The following is a 24,333-nucleotide window of genomic DNA, read 5'->3' on the forward strand; positions in this document are numbered from 1 at the left end:
CAACACTGTACTTACTTACTTACCTACTTACTTAATTGTTAAGAAAAAGAAAGAAAACAACCCTCTAAGCGGTTTACAAAATTTAGAAATCTTCTTGCAGGATAACTAACTTGAGCTTTTTTCAGCCAAAGGGCTTAATCCCTCATAGGCAACTTTCTGTGGCGCTGCATGGCAGTGGCTGATGGGTCCACGGGCAAAAGTGGGTGAAGCAAAGATGGGACTCTTCCCTTTGTACACTAGGCTACATGCTAACCGTGCAAATGCCAGAGGTTTCTGCATCCACGTACATCAAGATGCATTATTTCAGTCCAAGCACAGGCAAAAGCACTTGAGAAGGGTACAGAGCAGGGCAAGTGAGGGATGTTGCTAGATGCGGGTGTGTAGCCTCGGTACAAAGAGAGAGAGGCCCCAAAGCCTCGGGTTCCCCACCTCAGATGTCTCCACCTTTGTAGAGTAGCTCATTCTTCCCAGGTGTGGGATCTTCTTGAAGGGATACCACTCAGAAAGAATGTGGCACTCTGCAAACCCTGCCTGGAGCCTCCACAGGCCCAGATGACATTCATCAGGTGGTTTGGCCTTGTGTGGTGGAATTTTAAAGAAACAAATAGTCAGCGTAGGGGAGCCCAAGTAATATCGGGTCTGTGGCGTAGGGAGAGGGGACCTTTCTTGCTTAGAATCAGATCACATTGATGTCAATGGGAGCTTTCCACCCACAGCAAATAACCTAGAGGGGTTCATGCGCAGGAGCTCCAGGATTCTGTTCCAGCTCAGGGGAACCACACACAAGCTATTTCTTTTCTTGAGCCTCAACCGCACAGAAACGCTTTCCATGCTGCTACATCCCCAACACTCATAACCTTCCAAATTTTCCCAAACATTTAAAGTTTATACCAATATAGTGGTACCTCGGGTTAAGAACTTAATTCTTTCTGGAGGTTCGTTCTTAACCTGAAACTGTTCTTAACCTGAGGTACCACTTTAGCTAATGGGGCCTCCCGCTGCTGCCGAGCTGCCGCCGCACGATTTCTGTTCTCATCCTGAAGCAAAGTTCTTAACCCGAGGTACTATTTCTGGGTTAGTGGAGCCTGTAACCTGAAGCTTCTGTAACCTGAAGCGTCTGTAACCCGAGGTACCACTGTAATTTTTAAAGGCCACACGGGGGTCCAAGAGCACAGCATAAGCCATTTTACAAAATAACATATTCACTTGGAGCTGTTTGAACTTTGTGGTGGCGGACGTAGACTCTTCTTGCGATCTTTGCTATCTCTGATCATCAGACCCTTCAGATATACAGGTCAGGCTTAGTGCAAGTGGTTCCTGGAAGCGATTGCTCCATAGGGCAACTTGTCCATCTTCTACAACCTTTTTTCTTTCTGTTGTTGTTGTTCCCTGCAAAGGAGGACTTGTGGACGTGGGTGCTGAGTGAGAAATGCACTGGTGCTAAAAATGGGAAGAACAGGCAACGGATCCCGGAAACACCCCCGCAAGGTCAGAAAGAGGCTGCCCTCCCTCCCCACTCTGTCCCCGCCTATATACGATACTGTGTCCACCCACTGTGTCCCACCTGATCCCTTAAGCTACTGCTGTGCAGTCCGGAGAGCAATATCAGGTCCCTGACACTTGCAAAGCCGCACCGATAAAGCACTGCCTCTTCAGTGCTTGGGAAGTCACAGAGCCACAGGCACAATGAAACCCAGGTTCAACATTTGGCTGCCTCTCCTGTCCTTCCTTTTTTCAACTTGCAGCACAGTAAGTGTAGCAGGGCAGGGTAGCACCCTCTTAAAGAAATGGCTGAAATAGCTGCCATAGTAGCAAAATCACTGAAAGTCTCATTTTATTTTATTTATTATTTCACATAGTATGATGTTCCTGTGACCCGTGATAACTGCTGCATCTTGGATGATCGATTTGTAAGTCAATATCTCTTGTTATTCTTGCGCTTCTTACTAATATGGTTACTACTGGCATGTTGGTATGTGTATTCCTTTGTGAAGCAGTTGTTAAAATGTGTGGCTGCTTTTAATGTTGGCTACAGATTGCATGCAATATTTTAAAATAAGCTCATTTATCGTTGTGTTTTAAGCTCTCCGTTTGTCTAGCCTACAAGGGGGTCATTAATATTCATCAGGTGCTGCATGTGTAGGGGATGAAAAATTATAGAGTCAGACTGTTAAACATTTATTATTCTGCAGTGTGATTTAAAAGTTTTCTTTTCCTTTAGGGTAGCTTTTGCCCCACCACATGCGGCATTGCAGATTTCTTGAATACATATCAGCCTACAGTGGATCGAGATCTCCGGATACTTGAACAAATCCTGGAACAGATCTCTAACTCTTCAAGTTTAACGGACCAACTGATAGCTCAGATTCGTCAGGCGCACATGGGATCCCCTCAAACTCAGCCAAGTGAGAATGCAAAGGCCACTACAGTACAGTGGAAACATTCCTTTATTTCCCAGTTCATTTAGCAGCACATCCCTAACATTTTGCATGCTTTTGTTCCTGTTCTGCAGATGTGATTCCAGGTTATGCTCAAAAGTCCAGAGAAATCATTGATGAAATCATCAGATATGAAAACATCGTTGTGGCCCATGAAAATACAATACAGTATGTATCTTTTGTTACTGCGGATTTGAGGACTTTACTTAATTTCACTGCTTCGCTTCCTCAATGAAGTTCTGCTGATGTGTTAAGGAAAATGTGTGTGTTCTTATAACTTAACCTGTGTAAACAGACAAGTTGTTTGCTTAGTTAATGTTTATCACCTAATCAAGCTATTTACTTGTTTAAAGTTATAATCCAACCAAGAGAATTAAGCTATCTGTGTAGCTGCAGCTCCTATACCTGTTTCTTGGAAGCAAGCCTCACTTACTACATTGGGGCTAACTTCTGAATAAACCCGTTGAATCAGACTACAGCAGATGCTTCTTACACATCTAAGGAACTCAGATACAGCCATCTATTATTCCTCCAATGAGCTCAAGGCAGCAGACATGGAGGCATGCAGTACAATTATTCTTTTAGGTCATATTAGTGCAGAAAAACAAGCACTTGCTCCTAGTAGACTGACTGCATTGAGGGGGGAGTGGGGTCCCTCACTGGACCTGCACCAAGCTCTATGCCTTCAGTGGACAGTTTGCTGGACATGCAGAGAGTGAGGTAACTTGAGATAAGACATTATTCTCTGCCCCCCCCCCAACCTCCTCACAGTCTAAATGAATTCAGCTTCAACTATTGTTCCAATAAAGCTGTCCTGTATTGGGTTTTTCAATTGCTAGGCAACTGACAGACTTGCTGATTTCGAACAATAACAATATTCAACATTTGAAGCAGAAGACTGCTCAGCTTGAGGCACAATGCCAACAGCCGTGCAAAGACACTGTCCAGATACAAGAATTAACTGGAAGAGGTAAGAGTGAGAGCCTAGTACCTGTTTGATGAATTGTGTGCCATCACTCCCATCTTATTGAGGTGGCTAACAGCTCTTTTAAGAAATTTAATCTGTTTCTGATCACGAAGTCCACTCTATTCAAATATATACAGAAATTAATGGGAAGTCGCAGTGACAGGATAATGCCAGTTTATTGCGTACTAACATTTTATGGAAAGGCAATGCATTTGGCTAATTGGCCATTTTATAAACTTATTTCATTCTTGAGCATGAAGCCCAGCCATTTGAAAGCATATTTTTAAATCTGAAAGAACTGGATGTGGGTACAAAGACTGTGGGATTGAGATCAATAGAAATAACTCTTCAATTGACAGTTGCCACTATAAAATGGTTTCATCACTAAAGCATGGAAACAAACAACTTAGTTCTAGTGACTTAGTTCTAAAGATCCAGATGGGCTTAAGTCCAGGCTAACATCTATGGGCTGTCATTCTGTTCTCACCTCAAGTCTAAGCACAATTATTCATAGTTTCCATTGATGTCTGCAGCATACGCTCACAAATAAGTATATTTAAAAGTGGAGCCTTGAGGTCGACATGTTTACTGCATTATATCTACTTGTGTCCTTCCACTGATGGAATCCTTTTTGAATGCAGCACAGACTTCCATCAGCTTAAGGTAGTTTTTGCAAAACTTCCCTTTCACCTGAAGTTCCCACTTCACCTACCAAACTGTTCCAAAATGTCCCTCCCCTCACCCCAACATAACATTTGGAGCAGTTGCAAGAGGCCTCATCTCCTTCCCATTAGTGGAAGTCCCGGTTGGACCAATGAGTGGAGAGAGACAACTTGTGGTATTTTCTGAAGTTTCAAAAGCTTTGTTTGACCTATAAAATTATCAAAATCTCTATCTATATAAGTAAAGAGGAGGAAGGCCATAGCTCAGTTGTAGGTTAATACAGTTCCAAGAAAACCACATTTCGGTGCAGACAAATAGGAATGTATCTCGTTAACTTCTGCAGACTTGCAATGAATCATGTAGGTACATCTCAGTGTCCAAAGTGTTTTGTTAACAGTCTTTAAATTATGTACTCCAGAACAGTTTCCACGTAGAGCAGAACCAGTGGTTTGAGGGGTGTGGGGTTAGTCTTAGGCCAGGGAGACTTGGGTTCAAATCTCTGTTCAGCCTAAGCTACTTCATGTGATTCTTGAGAGATTAAACTGTGTATATTGCCCTGAGTTCTTTGGGTAAAGCACTGGAGAAGAATGCAAATTATAACGATTGAGGTATGTGGGGTATTTAGTCTTGTTTAGTTAAAATGTGAATACCATAGACAGCAGTTTCCCTAATGTATGTTGCTCCTGTTTCTTCATTATAGATTGTCAAGACATTGCAAATAAAGGTGCCAGGCAGAGCGGTCTCTACTTCATCAAACCTCTCAAAGCCAAGGAGCAGTTCCTGGTCTATTGTGAAATGGATACACTAGGAAACGGGTGGACGGTTTTCCAGAGGGTATGTGATCTGCAAAGCGAATGCGTGGCATGCATAACATATAAGAGTTGTATAAAATGAATACTAATCCTGCTCATTTTCCTTTCCTACCTCTCCAATTCCTTCCTATCAGAGGCTTGATGGGAGTGAAGATTTTAATAGAAACTGGATTCAGTACAAAGAAGGCTTTGGACACCTGTCACCAAACGACCAGACAGAATTCTGGCTAGGAAATGAGAAGGTTCATCTGATAACCACTCAGTCTGCTATTCCATATGCCTTGCGAATAGAGCTGGAGGACTGGAGTGGCCAAAAAAGGTATTCCTCCAGGAGGATTTCTTCAGTGGTGGTCAAACATTGGCTTATTAACTACATGCTCCTTCCAGGAGGAACAATGGGGATTTCCCCTTCCCAAACTTCACATTTTCTTCCCATGAGAACTTTGTACCTGCTGGTAACACTTCATTTGGCTCAGAAGGTTAAGAGGAAATAGTGCAATAAAAGCAGGAACACACATGAGGCCTCCCTACAAAAGGGCTTCCCAGGGAGTAAAAGATGGGTGAGTGGGGTCTGACCAGAGGCCAGGAGGGGAAAGTGAAGCAACGGTTGTCTGGAGAGAGGTACAATGGTGCCAGTGGAAGCAGAGAAGGAGGGCTTTGTGGGGGAAGGAAGAAGAGGTAGATGCAGGATCTGTGTATGAGCATTGCTGGGGTAGAGGAACTGTAACAGCAAAGGCTTGGGATCTTGTGACTTGTTGGGGGCTGTTAAGTGCAGCAGAAAGGACTATGTTCTACCTGGTTCTTTGTCGCAGGACATCATTGCTCTTAGACTTTGGAACTCTGGCTATCCAAAGTTTGCACTGTACAGCTGCCAAATTCTAAGGTATAAACTAGATCATTCTGCTGTCCTCTTCACCCATCCATGCCCCCACTCCAGGTCTGTGGGCCAAAGTCTGCAAAGAGAGCTCTTGCTTTGTCAACACCTGGCAAGCCTGTTATGCTGTGCCAGCATCTTTCTGTCCATTTGCTACCAGCCAATACAAGTCTTAAGGCTATTGTTGGTTTCTCTAGGTTCAACTGCTTCCTGCAACATGTGATCCAGGCTCCTTCCCAGCAGCCAATCTGACATTGATATGTGTTCTGGCCATTAGTCTACAGCACTAATGAAAGACCACTGGGCTGTCCCCAGTGTTCTTTTACCTGACAATATTCCACTGAGGAGCATAAAAAGCACAATTATATTCGTTTAAAATAGCCAATTTTTAATTATAGTAGGTAAAGTTAGTGTACCATGTTATAACCCAGGGATGGTTTGCACCTCATCTCTCAAACAAGCTCTAGTTTACTCCCGCAGTAACTGTAATAGCAGAAAACTGCTTTACTATGGTGCCCAGAACAGAGGAGTGCGATCAAGTCCTCTACGTTTATAGACCTGCTAAGATGAAGTATTCGGCAGGCAGTTGTTTTAGACAGTTTCTGCGCAAATGCCCCCATTTTGTATCCTTGAAATGCCTGCACCACGTAATATAATTAACGGACATGTCTGAGGAATCAAAAGTAAAAGCCACTTAATGCTAGTAAAATTTGGAACGTTTAACTTTCTCCTTTCTACAGCTATGCAGATTACGCCCACTTCAAAGTGGGAACTGAAGCAGACAAGTATCGCCTGACTTATGCCTTCTTTTCTGGCGGTGAGGCTGGTGATGCCTTTGAAGGCTTTGATTTTGGAGATGATCCAAGTGACAAATTCTTCACATCCCACAACGGAATGCAGTTCAGCACAGCTGACAACGACAATGATAAATTTGATGGCAACTGCGCTGAACAGGACAAATCTGGGTGGTGGATGAACAGATGTCATGCTGCTCACCTCAATGGCAAATATTATCAAGGTAACACTATGAACTTTCTGCATGCTCCAAGTCCTCTCTCCCCTCCCCTCCCCGCCAAACTTTTGAAGGTGGACAGGTAACAGGGGCCTGACTCATCTGATCTCAGGTTTCAGAAAGAGATGGGCAAACATAGACACCTCCTCACATAATCTGGAAATAGTTCCACTTATTCTGAGCCAATCCAAGTTAAAATGGACTCAATCAGGGGTGTTTGATAGGACTGATTTTTTCTCCCTCCAGTCCTAAACATTCAGGGTAGGATCCAACAAAAGTGAATCCTAGGCTCACTGAATATAGTGCAACTTACTTCTGAGTTAACATGCATAGGTTGCTCCTTTAAGCACTTTTCTGTCCCATTGATTTCAATGAGAGAGAAATCAATTAAACTTTGATATGCTAGCCTTTGGCTACAGCAAGTCTGCAGGTGCTTCAGATTTTCCAGGACCAAGTATCCACTGTGCTCTGGATCTGGATGGCCAGGTATATGCATTTTCCTGTGGTTTATGATTCTGAGATATCTTGAAATAGGAAACTTTAATACTGAAATGGTGCCATTAGCTGGTCAATTGACTCCTTACATATCACACATGAGTGATTAAGAATTGTAATTACAAAGTATGCCCCCTTCATCTCACTTCAGATACTTACTCTGAGTAAGCCTGAGAAGGAACCATTTGCTTGCCAATTGACATTTTATATATCACATATTTATTGTGTGTATAACTAAGTGCAGTGCTTTTTTTCTTAAAAAATATTTAGGGGTACTCTCATTTCCCTACTCATATTGAAATACTGCCCCTCAATGAGGCCAAACTTAGATTCACAAAATGTTTAGGGGTATGCATACCCCTGCGTCCCTCCAGAAAAAGAGCACTGTTCTTATTATGAAATGTCCCATTCAACTCAGTGGAACTGACTTCTGAATAAACAAGTTTAGAAACTTGCTGCAGAATTGCTGAGGGCACAGAGAAGGGTAAAGTTAAGTGCAGCTTATCTTCTCATTCTGTAAAAATAATCTTACCATCCACTTACATAATATTATGTTGCTGCTTGTATTTTAGGTGGTTCTTACACAGAGAAAGATGCCGGTCCAAGTGGTTATGACAATGGCATCATTTGGGCAACCTGGCGAAGTCGGTGGTATTCCATGAAGAAAACAACTATGAAGATCATTCCATTCTCCAGGCTTTCAGTAGTAACAGGAGGGCAGGCCGGAGGAGTAAAAGAGGTTATTATTAATATTATTTAGTTGCTTTGCCTTGCCAAAGCAACCGAAAGTGACTTTCAACCAAACACCGAACAAACAAACAAAAAACCAAACATAAATACATTCAAATTGGGGTGATGGGGGTGGGGTGGTTGTACTTTACAAACATCCCACCCACTTATAAAAACCATACATTGTTAAAGGCCAAAGGTCTGTGTATAGAGAAAAATGGCCCGGCACCTAAAGATAATATGCACTGAAGGTGCCAGAGGAGCCTCCCTGGAGAGAGCATTCCAAAAGTGGGGAGCCACCACAGAAAAGGTCCGTTCTCATGTTGCCACCCTCCAGATGTCTCATGGAGGAAGCACATGAAGAAGGGCCTCAGATGATGATTGCAGGGTCCAGCTAAGTTTATATGGGGATAGACTCTTTGGGGAGAGGCTGGATTAGGAGACCGAGGAGACATTTAGGAAGACAACAAAGTCAATTGAAAATTGAATTAATGGAAGCATTGCACCTGAACAATGTTAAGAGCATTTTACTGGCATCTTATGGAAAATATTCTCAGAGCTATTTCATTCTGAATACTGTGTTATCACATGAAAATCAAAATGGCATATAGATGTGTATAACGGACACATGATACCTGATGCCATGTGATGTGGTGTTGGAACTCTAGCAGAGAATGGCTTTAAAATAGGACTAGACAAATTTCCTGGTGGATCATTCTGTTGAAACTATCATTTAGCCATGATAACTAAACAGAACCTCCATGTTCAAAATAAGTGTATCTTTTAATCCCAAACTGGAGCGGAGATTATTGTCTGTTATGGTCTTCCAAAGATTCTTAATTAGTAATGTCTTTGGTTGGAAATTGCAGGGCTCTTTTGTTTCTGTGTTCACAAAATCCTCTTTATAGATGTATATCATTCAGTCTTTTCTCAGGAGAAAAATGACAGTTGTTCCTTTTTCTTTCTTTCTTGTAGGTTGGAGATGTTTAAAAGAACATTTTTAACAAAGATTTAACTGGTCAAATTCACAAACTTTTATAAAATGCTACTCTGAAGTTCACAAAGCATCCAAAATGTAGTCTCTGGAACTAGAAGCAAATCATTAAATGTTCTTTTCCACCCTCCAATAAAAGACATTCATTGCTCACATTTTTCGCTGCATATTCACAGTTGCACAATTTTGCACAAGGTTGTGGAAAACTGAATAGCTCACATGTTTAAAAGCCTGGATCCTGAAGTTCTCCAGATTGTGTCTGTATGCAACAATGGTATAGCAAAATCCACATGCAAGAAAATATCCTTCAACATAGGCAAAAACTGTTCTAGATTAGAACCACTATTTGTAGTTATTGTTCAATATTTCTTCTCCGTATATATTTGAATAAATATTAATAAATGAAAATGTACTATTAATTGCTTCTTAACTGCCACAATAATTGAAAGGAATTCGGCAAATGTTCAGAATCATCTTCAAAAGATTGTTTATAAATCTGTAAATGCGCTTCTAGCTTTATTCATCAGCGCCCTAAAGGGACCCTGACCATTATGTCTAGTCGTGACCGACTCTGGGGTTGCGGCGCTCATCTCGCTTTATTGGCCGAGGGAGCCGGTGTACAGCTTCCGGGTCATGTGGCCAGCATGACTAAGCCGCTTCTGGCAAACCAGAACAGCACATGGAAACACCGTTTACCTTCCCGCCGGAGCGGTACCTATTTATCTAATTGCACTTCGACATGCTTTTGAACTGCTAGGTTGGCAGGAGCAGGGACCAAGCAACGGGAGCTCACCCCGTCGTGGGAATTCGAACCGCCAACCTGATCGGCAAGCCCTAGGCTCTGTGGTTTAACCCACAGCGCCACTGGCATCCCTTCATCAGCACCCTATATTGTTCAATAAGAAACAATACCATACAAAGCCCAATCTATTACATATAGTTGACTGCCATTTATTTAATGTCACCAAGTTTTATTTGAGATGGACCACTGATGCAAATTGATTTTGCGAATAAAAGGAGCAAATTACCAGATTTGGCAATTTCATATCCAAACTCATTTCATTGAATCCCTTATTGTTAGGTAAAGGTGTTTGTGTAGTAAATGATACCCCATCCATTCACATTTAAAACAAATTATTCTTCCCTTGTTATTTATTCATATTCTAGAAATTACTTCAGTTTATTTTAAGGGAATAGGAACAGTGCTTTATGAACCACACTGTTTTAATTAGGAATAAAATATACTTGCACCAAACACTTTGTGGCTGAAATTAACCACTAGTAAAATAACAACAACAACAACAATTTATTATTTAAACCCCGCCCATCTGGCTGAGTTTCCCCAGCCACTCTGGGCAGCTCCGAATCAAGTGTTAAAAACACTGGTTAATCCAACCTCTGAAGGAAGTCTGCAACGAGATTTTAGAAGGGAAAAGGGCACCAGAATCGTGGAAAGAGGCCTACATTACACTTATACCGAAAACAGAGACTGAAAAGACCCAACTTAAAAACTACCGTCCCATATCCTTATTAAATGTGGATTACAAAATCTTTGCTGATATTTTGGCCAAGAGACTGAAAAGAGTATTGATTGAAGAGATACATAAGGACCAAGCGGGCTTTTTGCCGGGAAGACATATATCGGACAACTTGAGGAATGTAATTGATATTTTGGAAAAGTTAGATGTGAACATAAATACTAAAGCTGTTCTGATATTTGTGGACACGGAGAAAGCCTTTGACAACATTTCTTGGAGTTTTATGAAAAAGAACTTACAGGGTATGGGGGTAGGCCAAGGTTTTGAAAATGGTATAAGTGCAATATATTCTGAACAAAAGGCCAAATTAATTGTAAATAATGTAGTTACGGAGCAATTTAAGATTGAAAAAGGGACACGACAAGGGTGCCCAATTTCCCCTTTACTTTTTATATCGGTCCTGGAGGTTTTGCTGAATATGATTAGAAGGGACCGGTTGGTTAAAGGCATACAGGTCGGAGCTAAACAGTATAAATTGAGAGCATTTGCAGATGACCTAGTTTTGACGTTACAGGAGCCAGAATCTAGTACCAAAAGAGTTTTAGAATTAATTCAAGAATTTGGTCAGGTGGCAGGATTTAAACTGAACAAGACCAAAACTAAGGTTTTAGAGAAAAAAATGACATTGTTTGAAAAAGAGAAATTTCAGAATGAAACAGGTCTGACTGTGGTGAAGAAAGTGAAATATCTGGGGATCAACATGACTTCTAAAAATGGGAACTTATTTAAAAATAATTATGAGAAATGCTGGTCAGAAGTGAAAAAAGATCTCGAAATATGGTCAAATTTGAAGCTTTCCTTGATGGGTCGAATAGCAGCTATAAAGATGAATGTATTGCCTAAAATGTTATTTTTGTTTCAAACATTACAAATTGTGGACAAAATGGACTGTTTTAAGAAGTGGCAGAAAGATATTTCTAAATTTGTCTGGCAGGGCAAGAAGCCCAGGATAAAATATAAGATTTTAACTGATGCAAAAGAAAGGGGTGGCTTTGCCCTGCCAGACTTCAGACTGTACTATGAATCAGCAGCATTCTGCTGGTTGAAAGACTGGCTGCTTCTGGAAAACACAGACATTTTGGATTTAGAAGGTTTTAACAATGTTTTTGGATGGCATGCATATTTGTGGTATGATAAGGTTAAAGCTCACAAAGCATTTAAAAATCATATTGTTAGGAGATCTTTGTTTAATGTTTGGATCAGATACAAGGATTTATTGGAAAATAAGACCCCAAGGTGGTTGTCACCAATGGAAATGACCGGCAGAATCCGCGACCAGGGAGAAGAGTCGGCAGAAGAAGATTGGAAGAAATTTAAGGACTATTTACAGAAACACTACAAAATTAATGAACTCTGAAAAGATGTTGGATTGAACTTTTGTGGTCTCTAGCTGTTATGATAAAGATAATAGGGATTAAAATTGTTTAAGTCATAAAATTTAAAAAGTTGGGTGGAAAATAAGGTGTTATTTTAAAAAGGAATGTTAAGAGATTAGGATTTGCTGGATTAACAAGTTGAACTAGAAAACAAGAAGGGGAGGTATGAGGAAGTCAAAGAAACATGTTATTGAAAAATTGTTACTGAAATTGACTTGTTTTTAACACTTTTCTTTTTCTTTTTCTTTTTGTGTTTGTATAAAATTGGGAAATCTAATAAATATTTATATAAAAAAAAACAAAAAAAAAACAGATTTGCTCCCCCCCCCAAAAAAATTAAAAACAATACAGCATTAAATATTAAAAACTTCCCTAGATCTGACAGATACACAGAACTGGCTCACTAAAGCTTATTCTTCAAGAAGCATAAACATAATAAGGCTAAGACTCAAGCTGCCACTGTTTAAGGCAAAATTAAATTGAGATAGTCAGCTATGATACCTTGATTTGTGCAGTTGTATCCGTGTTACTTCTAGTTTGCTTTGGCACAAACATCATACTACCTTCCCAGATATGCTGCTAAATCTATTATATGGAAATATGGTGTTAAAATAAAAAGAGTTTGCATTGCTCTGAATATAGAACCCTTGGCTCAGGCCAGTGGCGTAGCGTGGGGGGTGCACCGGGCGCAACATCTGGGGGTTAGGGTTAGGGGGCGCAAATCCATGGGTTAGGGGGCGCAAATTGCTTGCCTTGCCCCGGGTGCTGACAACCTACGCTACGCCACTGGCTCAGGCATTGGGCATTTATACCTCCCAGTCCCCACCAGGGATCTGGGGAACATCAGGGTTATCCAGTGTGTGGGGTGGATGGGCTGGCTCTGGAGAACACATGTTCAAGCAGAGATAGCCGCCCCCATTACGCCACCGTTGCAGGGGAGAGCAATGACAACCTCTAGGCGTACGGCCAAAGCCTCCCCTCAAACAACCCCTTTAACAGGGAACCCTGGTATCACCGCCGCAAAGAGGAGGGGGGCGTGGGTCACCGCTGCACGCCCTCCCCCACTTAGGGAAGATAGACTAAAGGATTCTGCCCAATGCCTGACATTGCCAAAGTTGTGACGTTTTGCTACGGGAAAGGCAAACCTGCCAATGCAGGAGAATTCCTTTCCGGCCCTTCAACAGCGACCTTGATGTAGCAGCGACCGCGTTCCTGTGGAGAAAAGGTTAACCTGCAAAGGAAGTCTTAACTGAGGGTGGGTAGGGTGGGAGAAGCTCTGGAGCCAACTGATGATTCCCAGGTAAGATCCTCCCCCTACTGTGGCCTGATCACCTGGCCTGATCACCTGGGCAACGCCTCCCCAGGCGGGATTGGGCAACTGGCTGAGGTAGGCAGAGACCTCCAGGTATCCCACCTGGGGAAGGCGAAGCCAAGCCTGTGGCAATGGTGCTGCATAGGGTCCAGGGGGCTGCGCACGACCACGCAAAGGGCGCCCCCATTTAATGTGGGGAGCGGTCATTGTGATATAGCATTAACTATACATCAGGTATCACTCCAGATAAGGACAGTTGGAATTAATGGGTTGGATCCATATCTGCCATTCTGCAAATAGAAGGGATGTTGAGAGACAGCACTGAGATCTAGAAGAGGTTCTTGCTGGAGGAAGAAGGTGCTGTTGGGTGATTTTGCCAGTTCCTGCTCCTTCTAGCAGTGCTACTTCCCACACTATTCTGGAGGGTCCCACAACTTTATACATCTGTTGTGCTGATTTGAACAAATCCAACTCAATCCTCGACAGAAGTAGAAAAGCGGATAACTGATGATAGCCCATGAACGGGATATAGTCAAGAAAGGTTACACAGAAATATCAGGTATTAATTGCAACACAAACGTTATGCAAATCTCTATCCACTTTTTGGGTAATGCATTTCCTTTTTGTATGTAATGTATAGCAGGCCACCTTAGATCAGGTAGGCCTTTCATCTGGCCCAGCAAGACTTTTCTTATATACCGGTACTTGTCTTGACCAACCCCTGCAGAAGAATTTGTAGCAAACACAAGTGAAATACAAAAATACTGGATCCTGTTATCATAATATCACTACATATTAAACAGCAGGCTACTAGGGGGCTTACCTGGTTTGAAGCTATGATTGTAGAAACAGAAAGCATGGAAAAAAGTGTCTCCCAAATACACAAACTGTGAACACTACGGGATACAGGCCACAGCAGGAAGTTTAAAACGCATGTAGGAAATGTACTTGGAAATAGAAATTGAAGATGAATATTGGTTTAAGATCTGAGAGAAATTCCCTTATAAGTGTTCTTCAGCTGGTATTAAAGAAATGATGCTGAAAATACTGCAGTAAAACTTTCTTATATTCATAAGAATTCTGTTGGAGTAGATGGGGTGACAGAAGCAACTACTGCCAAATGTGGTGGATGTGCCTGAAAAGTGTAATCATTTCGGGACCTGGTGGTTCGTGACATACACAAGATTTTACCCACCAACACATTACAAGATCCCAAAAGCTGCCTTATTGAACTTATACATGAACAAAAACAGGATTTGACTGATAAACCTTCACTTTGATACTGACTCTTTACAGCACACATGGTTATTGCCATCGTGTTCTTTCTGCTTGTAGGCTTCTCGGAGCAATCAGGTAACTCCACTGTGGGAAATAGGATGCTACTTTAGATGGATTTTTGGTCTGTTCTATCATGCTCCTAAGATCCTATTCAAACCTTCCAAGGACATGCAAAACCTGTTAAAACATTTTGAATAGCCTGTCTACCATGTATATTTAAATATGCATTGCCTTCCTAACATGATAAATTGAAACTAGAAGATTGAACCAATAAAGCAGAGCTTCCCAAACTGCTCCATGACCATCAGTTTCATTCCAGAGACCTGTAGGGTCTCAGTGGATTTGTGGTTGACCATGGGAGATGGCATATCCATCACACTTAATATTCATTATGACATTTAATTATATGTTTATTGCTTCTGTATTTTATTGTATTACAATTTGAATTCTACAGATTTACAATTGCTACAATAAGAGGGCCCTCAGCAATTTTCAGGTGGAAAGGACTGCAATGATTGGCAGTTGCATGACAAAATTGTTTTATGAAATAAAAGAAACAGACCATAGCCACTCTTTTAAAGCAAGCCACTTTCCAGAAGCATGTCACTTCTATCAATAAAAAGTTAGAAATTGGAATATTTTACAAAAAATACCAAAGCCCTTGAAAAATAATCTTCCTGATTCATAGTAACCTTTTCTTTTTTCTTTTTTGCACCAAGCACATTGACAAAAAATTCATTGGGAAAGACTGAAGTCCCACTGATGGTTAAGACCACCATTATAGTTGAATGTGTGGCTCATTCAAATAGCCATCTGTCCATAGTCTTGTAACTCTGCAACTCTCCCATTAGCATGCTTTATCTTTGGACTGAGCCTAGCATTCATTTACTGATAGTGTTTTCAAAATGTGTCCCATATCAAAAGCATGCACCCTCGGTCCTACTCAGATTGGGCATAATTGAACAAATGTTAGTCACAACTAAGAGCAGCAGTTTGATGCAAATTCTTACTGTGTAATTGGTGGGGTACACCTCTCTCAGAAGGGGCGTGATCTGTCCTTGGGGGGATCTACTGCAAGGCCTGCAGTCCACATTTTGGAGTCATAGGTAAGCTGAGAAATGACAAGTTAGGCTGGCTCTGTCTTGCAGCAGGCATAACGTGGGTGGGGAAAAGAAGGTAAAGACAGCGCATGTTCCCAGTGGTGAGCACTCTGAGGCATCACCCTGGTGAAGGGACATTTACCCAAGACAGTTCCGCAAACCTTCCCAACTTGAAAGAAACAGGGAGAGGAGCCAACCTTGGGCAACTGAAGATTCACTGATCCTAAAATCTGATGCTTTGGGACTCATGGTAAATCAGCAACCTCCTCAGCACCAGCCATAAAGATAGCTAATGCTCTGACCTAGGGTGAGGTCACCTGATGGAGGTAGACAGCAGAATGAGGAATCCTCATTCTAGCCTCAGAGGCAAGTACGCCACCCCATCCTCTTTGGAAAGTGGGAGATTAGGTTATTCCATTAACTGTTTCATCAGCCACTGTTTTGGGGGAGGAATTTAAGTGCATTCTCTAAATTTAGTTTTGCACAATTAAAGAAAGTTATAGTTTCTGTCACCATAGTACAAAAATAAACTTTAAAAAAATAATCAGACTTTTTGCAGTTTGGAAAGTGATGGGGAAATTCATAGAAAATTGTGGGGTGAACAAAGGAAGACATATAAAAGCCTCACAAGCAAATCAGGATGAAATCAGCACAAATTATACTTATCATATAACTGCCCCACAAACAAAACAAATGCTCAGTAATGACCAGCTATAATCTATTTTTGTGTGCGTAAGCTTTGTACAAGCAAATAAGGATGAATGCTCAATGAACAGGTAATCTGGAGGACCCAATTGTTTAAAGGAAGTTGCAGCCCTTTATTTAAATCCATCCATGTTTTCATTCCTAGTGTTGGAAATGAGGCATTTACCCCATTGCTGGCTCTTTCTTCTCGATCCAAACAATAATAGTACAGCACAAAATGGCCATTGTAACCATGTGTTTCCTGTAATGTACTAAGCAGTGACACTCTATCAATGTTAGAAATCCAGCTCTAGATCGTTGACATTTGTCAGTGCTGTGTTCTTCCCTATGTGTTCTATCTATCAATGATTCATTTCAAACTTTAGGTCCTCCTTTCCTGGAATAGGGTTGGATTATCCACCCACGTCTGTGTTCCATGTTTGCTGGAATTGTGCAAACGGACTTCTAGCAAACAAACCAAGGAATTTGTGCAACAGACCCCTGGGTCAGCAAACTCAGATGTTGCACTGTGACTCTGCAAACAAAAGGGAAACTAATCATTAATTGTGGGGGGAGATGGATAGTTTAAATTCAAGGTTTAAATTCAACCAAAAATACCTAAGTGGAACACATCCCTTCCTGTCACATCCACAGCTTTTTGAAGATGTTGCAGTTGAGAGTCTTCTGTGCCCTGCTGTGCTTCAGCATCACTTGGGTATGAGTTCATTTTATTTGATTCTCCTGTTAGCTTACCAGCTATGTTGCTTTTTGTTCTATTGGTCACCTGCTTGCTTAGAAAGTAATATATTTCAGCCCAAGTAAACCTCCTACTACCAGATGAACAGTGAAGTGGAAGTGAAATCTGTGGGTTTCTCCTTTCAAATGCTTGAATTCGGGAGGGGCGATTCTTGGGGCATCTGGCTGCATCTCCATCTATACAATTTGTACTTGTTTCTATATGTATATATACAAGAAAAAAGTAATGCATAACTGGTTGCATATAAAAGTGGCCCCAGATAAGGGAATATGCTTTCTCAACCAGCTCCAGAGATTGCATCTCAGTGGGACCCTGACGAGGGTTTTGATGTGGATGCACATCCAGCTATGTCTCTGCATTGTCATCTGTATGTGTTAGCCTATCTCTGTGCATGCATCTTCCTTGCTGGACTGGGGCAAATGAGTGCTTTATAGGCATGTGTTCATAATAAGAGTCTTTTTTTATATGCATTATCTTTGAATTCTTCGTATGAAACCTAGTCAATGAAAGTTGTAATTGTATACAACAAAAAAACTCAACTGAGCTCTCAGTTATATTACAGAAAAGACCCCAAAATTAATTAAATTACGATGTGATAACTCCCCAAACCAAAGCAAACTCAAGGATAAATGCATTACCTTCATATGAAATCTAGCAGCGTTTCAGCATTTCATGAAATTTGTAACTGTATAAAGCAGAAATCATTCTGACAATCTATACTGCTGAGTTGCTGTTTTTAAGATTGAGTCTACAATTAAATCACAATAAACTGAATGAATCACACCAGGGCATGGCAGATCTCAAAACTGAAACAAAATGCTTGAAGCAAAGATTCTTGTGATGTATGAGCCTAACCAAACCAAACGTTTCCTATGGAACAGATTCAGATAAGCCTCTCTTTAGCTACTAAGCTAAGAAGCCAAGTCAACGGAACACCCATATATAGCCTATGAAATTATGATTGATCCAATCCATTTGCTATTTTAGCCAGCTGTATTGATGAAAGAGGCATACAAAACTTTGTGTCAAAACACACTGATTTTAACTGAGGAGGATTGCAGCCTACATGAGTGATAAATTCCTCTTTAGTTACTATACCTTTCATATACCTCAACTGTAACAGCAGTTACTTACTAATATTTGCTTGGTGATTTACTTGGCATATTACTTTCCAGTTGCTTGGTACTTGACAGCATATCAATTGCATGATGTTGTCCTTTGTGCCAGAAACACACGTCCAGCAAATTCACTCATGACTCACAGCACTTTTGCTTGCATTATACTCCACCTATATAGTAACATTTACCTTTAAAGGCGGAGCTTGAAAATAAATGACATTGTTTCTCTGCTGTGATGCTAGTGAAACAAGAGTTTCTAATTACTAGACTTCATTATTGGGGGCATCTGGGTATATTTTGGGTTGTTTTGGTAACTCAGTGAATCATTATTAAAGAGACAGTGTGGTGTAGTGGTTAGAATGTCAGACTAGGACCTGGGAGACCAGAGTTCAAATTCCCATTCCGCTATGAAGGGTGACCTTGGGCCAGTCGCCAATTCTCAGCCTAACCTATCTCAGGGTTGTTGTGATGATAATATGGAGAGGGTGAGAACCATGTATGCCACTTTGGGAAGGAAAGAGAAAGAGATACATAACAATAAATTAGATTTAATAAGTTATAATATTGTTTTGATGTTTTTCCTCTCCTATGACAGGCAGCAGAAGGTGATGCCTCCTTTACAGAGCTTGGAGGAGGAGTACGTGGCCCAAGAATAGTGGAACATAAAGCCCAGTCTGACTGCAAATCTGAAAAGAGTTGGCCAGTATGCTCTGATGACGAATGGGTAAGAGCGAACAAGCCTGAAGCACATTCATCACACTTTTGCTGTGTACCACGGTCTCCATACAAAATCATAGTCATGGCACAATAGACCCTAATGACATAGATATACAATGATACCACAACACGCCTGCAATTCAGAAATTGCTACAAAAGGTTTCTTCAAATTTCTAGATTAACTGAAAATCAAGGATGAAAAACTATGTATTGTTTAGTAATTAAAAAGCTTTCACTGATTATTAATAAAGTCAATTCAGACTACAGATATAACCCACTGAATTCAGTCAGACATCACAGCAGGAGCAAAAGTGTACAGAATCTAGCTGTTGAGCACCCTGTGTGCTAGATTTTGGGCACACACATCTTAGAAAAAACACACAGCACTGCGTTTCCTAAAAATATATTCACATGTGACAAAGTTGCTATAAATACAGAACAATGTTATTATTGCTAGGAAGTCAAATTAAACCAGCTTCTCCAGGTAGCATTCCTGCATAAGCAATGTGGCATGACAAGCAAACATGGTTGAACCTGGGCATGTGATTATAATTAAATCTCATGTGATAATTAAATTACATGTGATTATAATTAAATCTCTATTAGCAGTAAAAATAAAATAATGAACCTTGAGGACCAAATAAGTGACATGGCAGATGTTTCATCTGTAATTTTATTTTATTTGCTATTTCCTCATTTCAGGGCACTAAATGTCCTTCAGGATGCCGGATGCAGGGACTGATAGACGAAACAGACCAGGATTTTGCTGACAGGATAAACAAAATTAAGAAACTGCTTGCGGATAATCAAAACAGCTACAAGACATCAAACATTATTAAACAGGAAATCAATGGCTATCTGGATAGAAATTTGGCCAGTGAGCAACGTGAGTATCACCCACACGTGTATTGTCATCTGACTTCTCTAACAATCGCCAAATACAAACAATTGCTTGTTGCATCCTTCTTATATAAGACCAAGTGGACTCAATCATAGAACACAGTCACAGAATCATAGAACTGTAGAGTTGGAAGGGATCTCGAGGGTCATTTACTCCAGCTGCCTGCAGTGAAGGAATCTCAACTAGCTCATATATGACAGAATAGAATTGTAGGTGTTATAATTACACACAAGGAAGACTCATCAAGAGCAACAAAAACTTTCACAACACACTTGCTTTGCATGATTCCACTGTCAAAATAATCTCCTTTCACAAGCTGCCTCCATGCAAAATCATACAAAGAGGGGAGCAGGATCACACCAGCTGGCTGCACCCCTGGGCCCCTGCACTCAGAGCCAAAGCTCTGTGGAAGGGCACCCACTTCTAGGTGCATGTGCCTAGTGGGTCTATATCATGAGAAAGGCTGAATGCATAGGATTCTTGAACACACGGTGTCAACCTGCATATCCAGTGTAACATTAGTTACAGCAGGCCTTTAACAACTGTCTGAGACAATTGGGAGAGAAGCACCCTTAGCCAAAGCCTAATCAGCAGCCTCCCAATTTACAATTATCACATCATCTTCATTAATTACTTTGCTTTTAACCAGGCATGGCTATCTGTTTTGGCATCAAGGACCACATGGAGTCATGACCAATCCTCCAAGTTGAAACATTATGGCAAATGTGGGCTTGGTCCAGATCTCCCTTCCAAAAGCAGACCATGTGGTATACTTTCAAATAATGTTCTAAAATAATTCTGAGGATTTATCAGAGACCCTGTTTCAACAGTGAAAGCTTCATTCTTCAAGGATGAATATTCACTTATTGTCTTAGTATCTACAGTGTAACGACAACAAAAAATGCTTTATTCCTAGATGTGTTGTTGAAGCTGAACTTAACTAGAGATGTCGTGGGTTGAACTGGGGCCTTTTGCATGTAAAGGATGTGCCCTACCAGTAAGTTGGGCCCCCGATATTCTTCCTGAATATTTATGGCCTAGATATGAGCAGAATTCATGGCTCATTATTACTTTCTTCCAACATTTCTTTAACAAATTAAGATCTAACATGAATGGAATACACAGAAAGGGGGAAATAAAAAAAGCTAGGATTCAAATGGCTACAAAAGAGAGTGCCAGTTCATGCAGTGAGGTTTTTCAGCACCTCTATCTAAGAGGTGAATTTTGTGGGTTCCAGTGCAGAACTGAAGGTTGGAAGATTAAGTAATAGGGATGCATAATTCAGGCATACATGGATGCATGCGTCCTTGAGCCTAGCAAAAGAGTTGACAGTACTCAAGTGCTTTTATCTACAAATGGCACCCACAGGGCACCTTGATCTATGCTGGGATCATGACTGGGGTGGGTGTGTCTTCAGGAGTGTTTTTCAATGGGAGAGCAGCATGAGGAGGGAAGGTAAATCCTCCCTCTCAGAGACTGCTGTCCTGATCCGGAGAAAAAGACAATATCATCAAGGGTCATTAACATTTGGGCCTACAGGAGCCATTTGCTAATTTCCTCCTACCTAGTGTCCTTATACAGTATAATGTGTTGTTATTATCACTGTAATTCAATTTTTACCTTGAAAGGGAAAGACTAACCTATTGCAGCTTCTTTTGCTTCAGAAATTGATGATAACTATGGCCAAATATCTGACGATTTGAGAAGGAGACTTGTGACGCTGAAGCAGAGAGTCGCTGACCAAGTTAGCCGGATTAAAGTGCTGCAGAACGCCATCCGGAACCAAGTTGTGGAGATGAAGCGTTTAGAGGTAGGCTGCAACCATTTTTAATAATAATAATAATAAATTCTTGTTCTGGGTTGAATTCCTCCCACTCGCCCTTTCTCAAGGGCATCCATCTTCTGTGAAAGTACAGTACAAGAGGCATTCTTCTCAACTTCTGGTGGAACTGGACGAATTCTAACTATTTTCTGTTGAGCAATGCCTTATTGCTATAGATGAGGGTTTGGCTTCTTTATTTTACAACAAAACCTTTTGGGGTCACTTTAAGCAGTGATGAAACTGCCATCAGCAATAGCCCAGCGGCATTCCTCCTTTACAAACAAAATAGCCCAATAAATAGTTAAGGATACAACAGCTTCGGCAGACTTAGAATCAAAGCAAGCACATTTATACTGAGGTTGTGGTTTTGTATTTTATACACTGCATTTTGTCTTATAGGTTGGTTGACCATAATACTGTAAACACTTGCCAGACTGACACACTTCTCTTCTTCTCCCATTTGTATTTTCACCTTTCCATCTCTGCCTAGGTGGACATTGATATTAAGGTGCGTTCCTGCAAAGGGTCCTGCTCTCAAGCTGTCAGCTACAATGTGGACACCGATAGCTATGACAAGATACAGAAGCTGCTTTTACAAGCCAGTTCCATCAACTTGCAGCCGGCATATCAAGCTGCTCCCTTGAGGGTACTGAAAATGAGACCCCTGAAGGATTCCACTGTCCCTAGCCATTTTAAAACGGCTCCTCTGTCGGAACAAGAAGCAGGCATCATTAATCGTATCAAACTGGTTGAAGTCGTATTGGAAGATTCAGAGGCTGCTGGACAACCACACACTAGCAAGTTAGTCACTCCTGGTTTTGGAGGGGATACCTCTGGCAGAGGCGATACCTCTAGTAGTTTGAAAATAGTCGGTCCTTCTGAGTCGCGTCTCTCCCGTACATGTGTCAAAACCATCACTAGAAAAGTGATCAGAGGTCCTGAAGGTCCCAGAGAAGAGGTTGTTGAAGAGTATAAAACATCTGATGGCTTAGACTGTTTTCATTCTAAAGATTTAACCAGAGAAGCAGGAGGCACCACCCACACAAGAGTGACCACTGGGACTGGTGGAAGTGGCTCCTCTGACTTTTCTACCCTGCCTCTGAATGCAAAAGAGTTTTTCACCTCAGGTTCTGGTGGCAGAATCCATAGCACAGGGACTGGCACCCACACATCGACCTTTGAAGGACGCGACGTTTTCTCTGACCTTGGGGAGGGAGAAACCGACGACTTCTCCATCTTTGACCAGCCCTCCCCCGACTTCCATTCTCATACAAGTGGCAGCACATCCCATTCCAGGTCGGTTGTGTCCAGCAGCAGCAGCAGCAGCAGCAGCAGTTCTAGTGGCTTCAACAAAGGGGGCTCCACTTTCGAAACCAAGTCAATAAAAATCCCATCAGTTGAGCTGCAACATGACGAGAGTGGAGAAGACAGACCTGATTTTCATGCACGCAGCTTGAGTGCAGGAGGAGTGAAGCAGGGAGAAAGCTACACCGGGACAGGTACCCACCCACTGCATGGAAAATAATTTTTGAGGGAGCAGCAGTGAAGTGTGCAACCAAACTGACACACAGGTTAAACGAGTGCAGTCCATGCCATTGTTTAAATAATAAGAGCAATGTGTCTGTTGGTTGCCATTTTGGAAAGGTGGGGGACATGGTTTCTCGCCATGAGTAATTGGATTACAAGGCAGTTGTGTACCTAACGTCATGGGTAATGAAAATGTGCATGTAAGCAATCAGTTTGGGGTGGGGGGAGAATACAAGGATTCGTTCCACTGCAGCCCCAAATTAAGTGTAGCCAGTTGACTTGAGCATGATTACTGTTTGGATTCCTGTGACCTTGTAATAAAGCTTAACCGAAAACTTCTGTCAACCAGATCAACTTTGTTTTTTTAGACTGTGAGGATATCCACCAGAAACACACTTCTGGTGCCCAAAGTGGCATTTTCAGAATCAAGCCAGCAGGAACCACTAAGGTTTTTTCAGTTTATTGCGACCAAGAGACCACTTTGGGAGGATGGCTTCTGATCCAACAGAGATTGGATGGGGCGCTGAATTTTAACCGGACCTGGGAAGACTACAAGAATGGTTTTGGCAGCGTGGATGGGAAAGGAGAGTTCTGGTTGGGCAATGAAAATCTCCATCTCCTGACCCAGAGGGACACTGTCCTTCGAGTCGAAGTAGAGGACTGGGAGGGCAATAAAGGTTATGCAGAATATAACATACACATAAGCTCTGAAGAAGAAGGCTATAGGCTCAGTGTCTCTGATTATGAGGGGACAGCAGGTGATGCTCTTATCAGGGGTTCAGAGGAAGATGGGGTTGAATACACCACTCACAATAACATGAAATTTAGTACTTTTGATAGAGACAATGACCAATGGGAGGAGAACTGTGCTGAGATATATGGAGGTGGCTGGTGGTACAATAATTGCCAAGCTGCTAATCTCAATGGGATTTACTACTCAGGAGGTCAGTATGACCCAAGGAACAACGCTCCCTATGAGATTGAAAATGGGGTGGTCTGGGTGCCCTTCAAGCCCTCTGATTACTCTCTCAAAGTTGTTAGATTGAAAATTCGGCCTATAGAGACACTCTAGATATCAAAGCAGCAAGACCAAGAACTTCCAAAATTATATATACCTCAACATTATGTAGTGTATGTCTGATTGTGTGTGCGTTTTTTTTTATTATCCAAAACAACTGAATGCAGCTGCCTATAAAATAAATGGGTTCACTCAAAAATA

At 41.5% G+C, this 24,333-nt stretch overlaps 2 protein-coding genes across 2 annotated transcripts; both read left to right on the top strand.

Moving 5' to 3' along the window:
* The first annotated feature begins 1,562 nt into the window (after nucleotides 1-1,562).
* FGG (fibrinogen gamma chain) lies at nucleotides 1,563-9,392 on the top strand. The gene is made up of 10 exons (XM_083631287.1): nucleotides 1,563-1,749; nucleotides 1,860-1,910; nucleotides 2,222-2,405; nucleotides 2,513-2,606; nucleotides 3,278-3,408; nucleotides 4,769-4,902; nucleotides 5,015-5,199; nucleotides 6,495-6,772; nucleotides 7,834-8,000; nucleotides 8,966-9,392. The coding sequence occupies exons 1-10, from the start codon at nucleotides 1,687-1,689 to the stop codon at nucleotides 8,978-8,980; spliced, it is 1,302 nt and encodes a 433-aa protein (XP_083487413.1). The 5' UTR covers nucleotides 1,563-1,686; the 3' UTR covers nucleotides 8,981-9,392.
* Nucleotides 9,393-16,833: 7,441 nt separating this feature from the next.
* FGA (fibrinogen alpha chain) lies at nucleotides 16,834-24,333 on the top strand. Its single transcript, XM_083631166.1, has 6 exons — nucleotides 16,834-16,987; nucleotides 18,743-18,871; nucleotides 19,567-19,750; nucleotides 21,430-21,575; nucleotides 22,078-23,086; nucleotides 23,483-24,333. Exons 1-6 carry the CDS (start codon nucleotides 16,937-16,939, stop codon nucleotides 24,184-24,186), a joined length of 2,223 nt encoding a protein of 740 aa, XP_083487292.1. The 5' UTR covers nucleotides 16,834-16,936; the 3' UTR covers nucleotides 24,187-24,333.

This window comes from Podarcis filfolensis, assembly GCF_964270895.1.
Source record: "Podarcis filfolensis genome assembly, chromosome: 9".
Lineage (NCBI taxonomy): Eukaryota > Metazoa > Chordata > Lepidosauria > Squamata > Lacertidae > Podarcis > Podarcis filfolensis.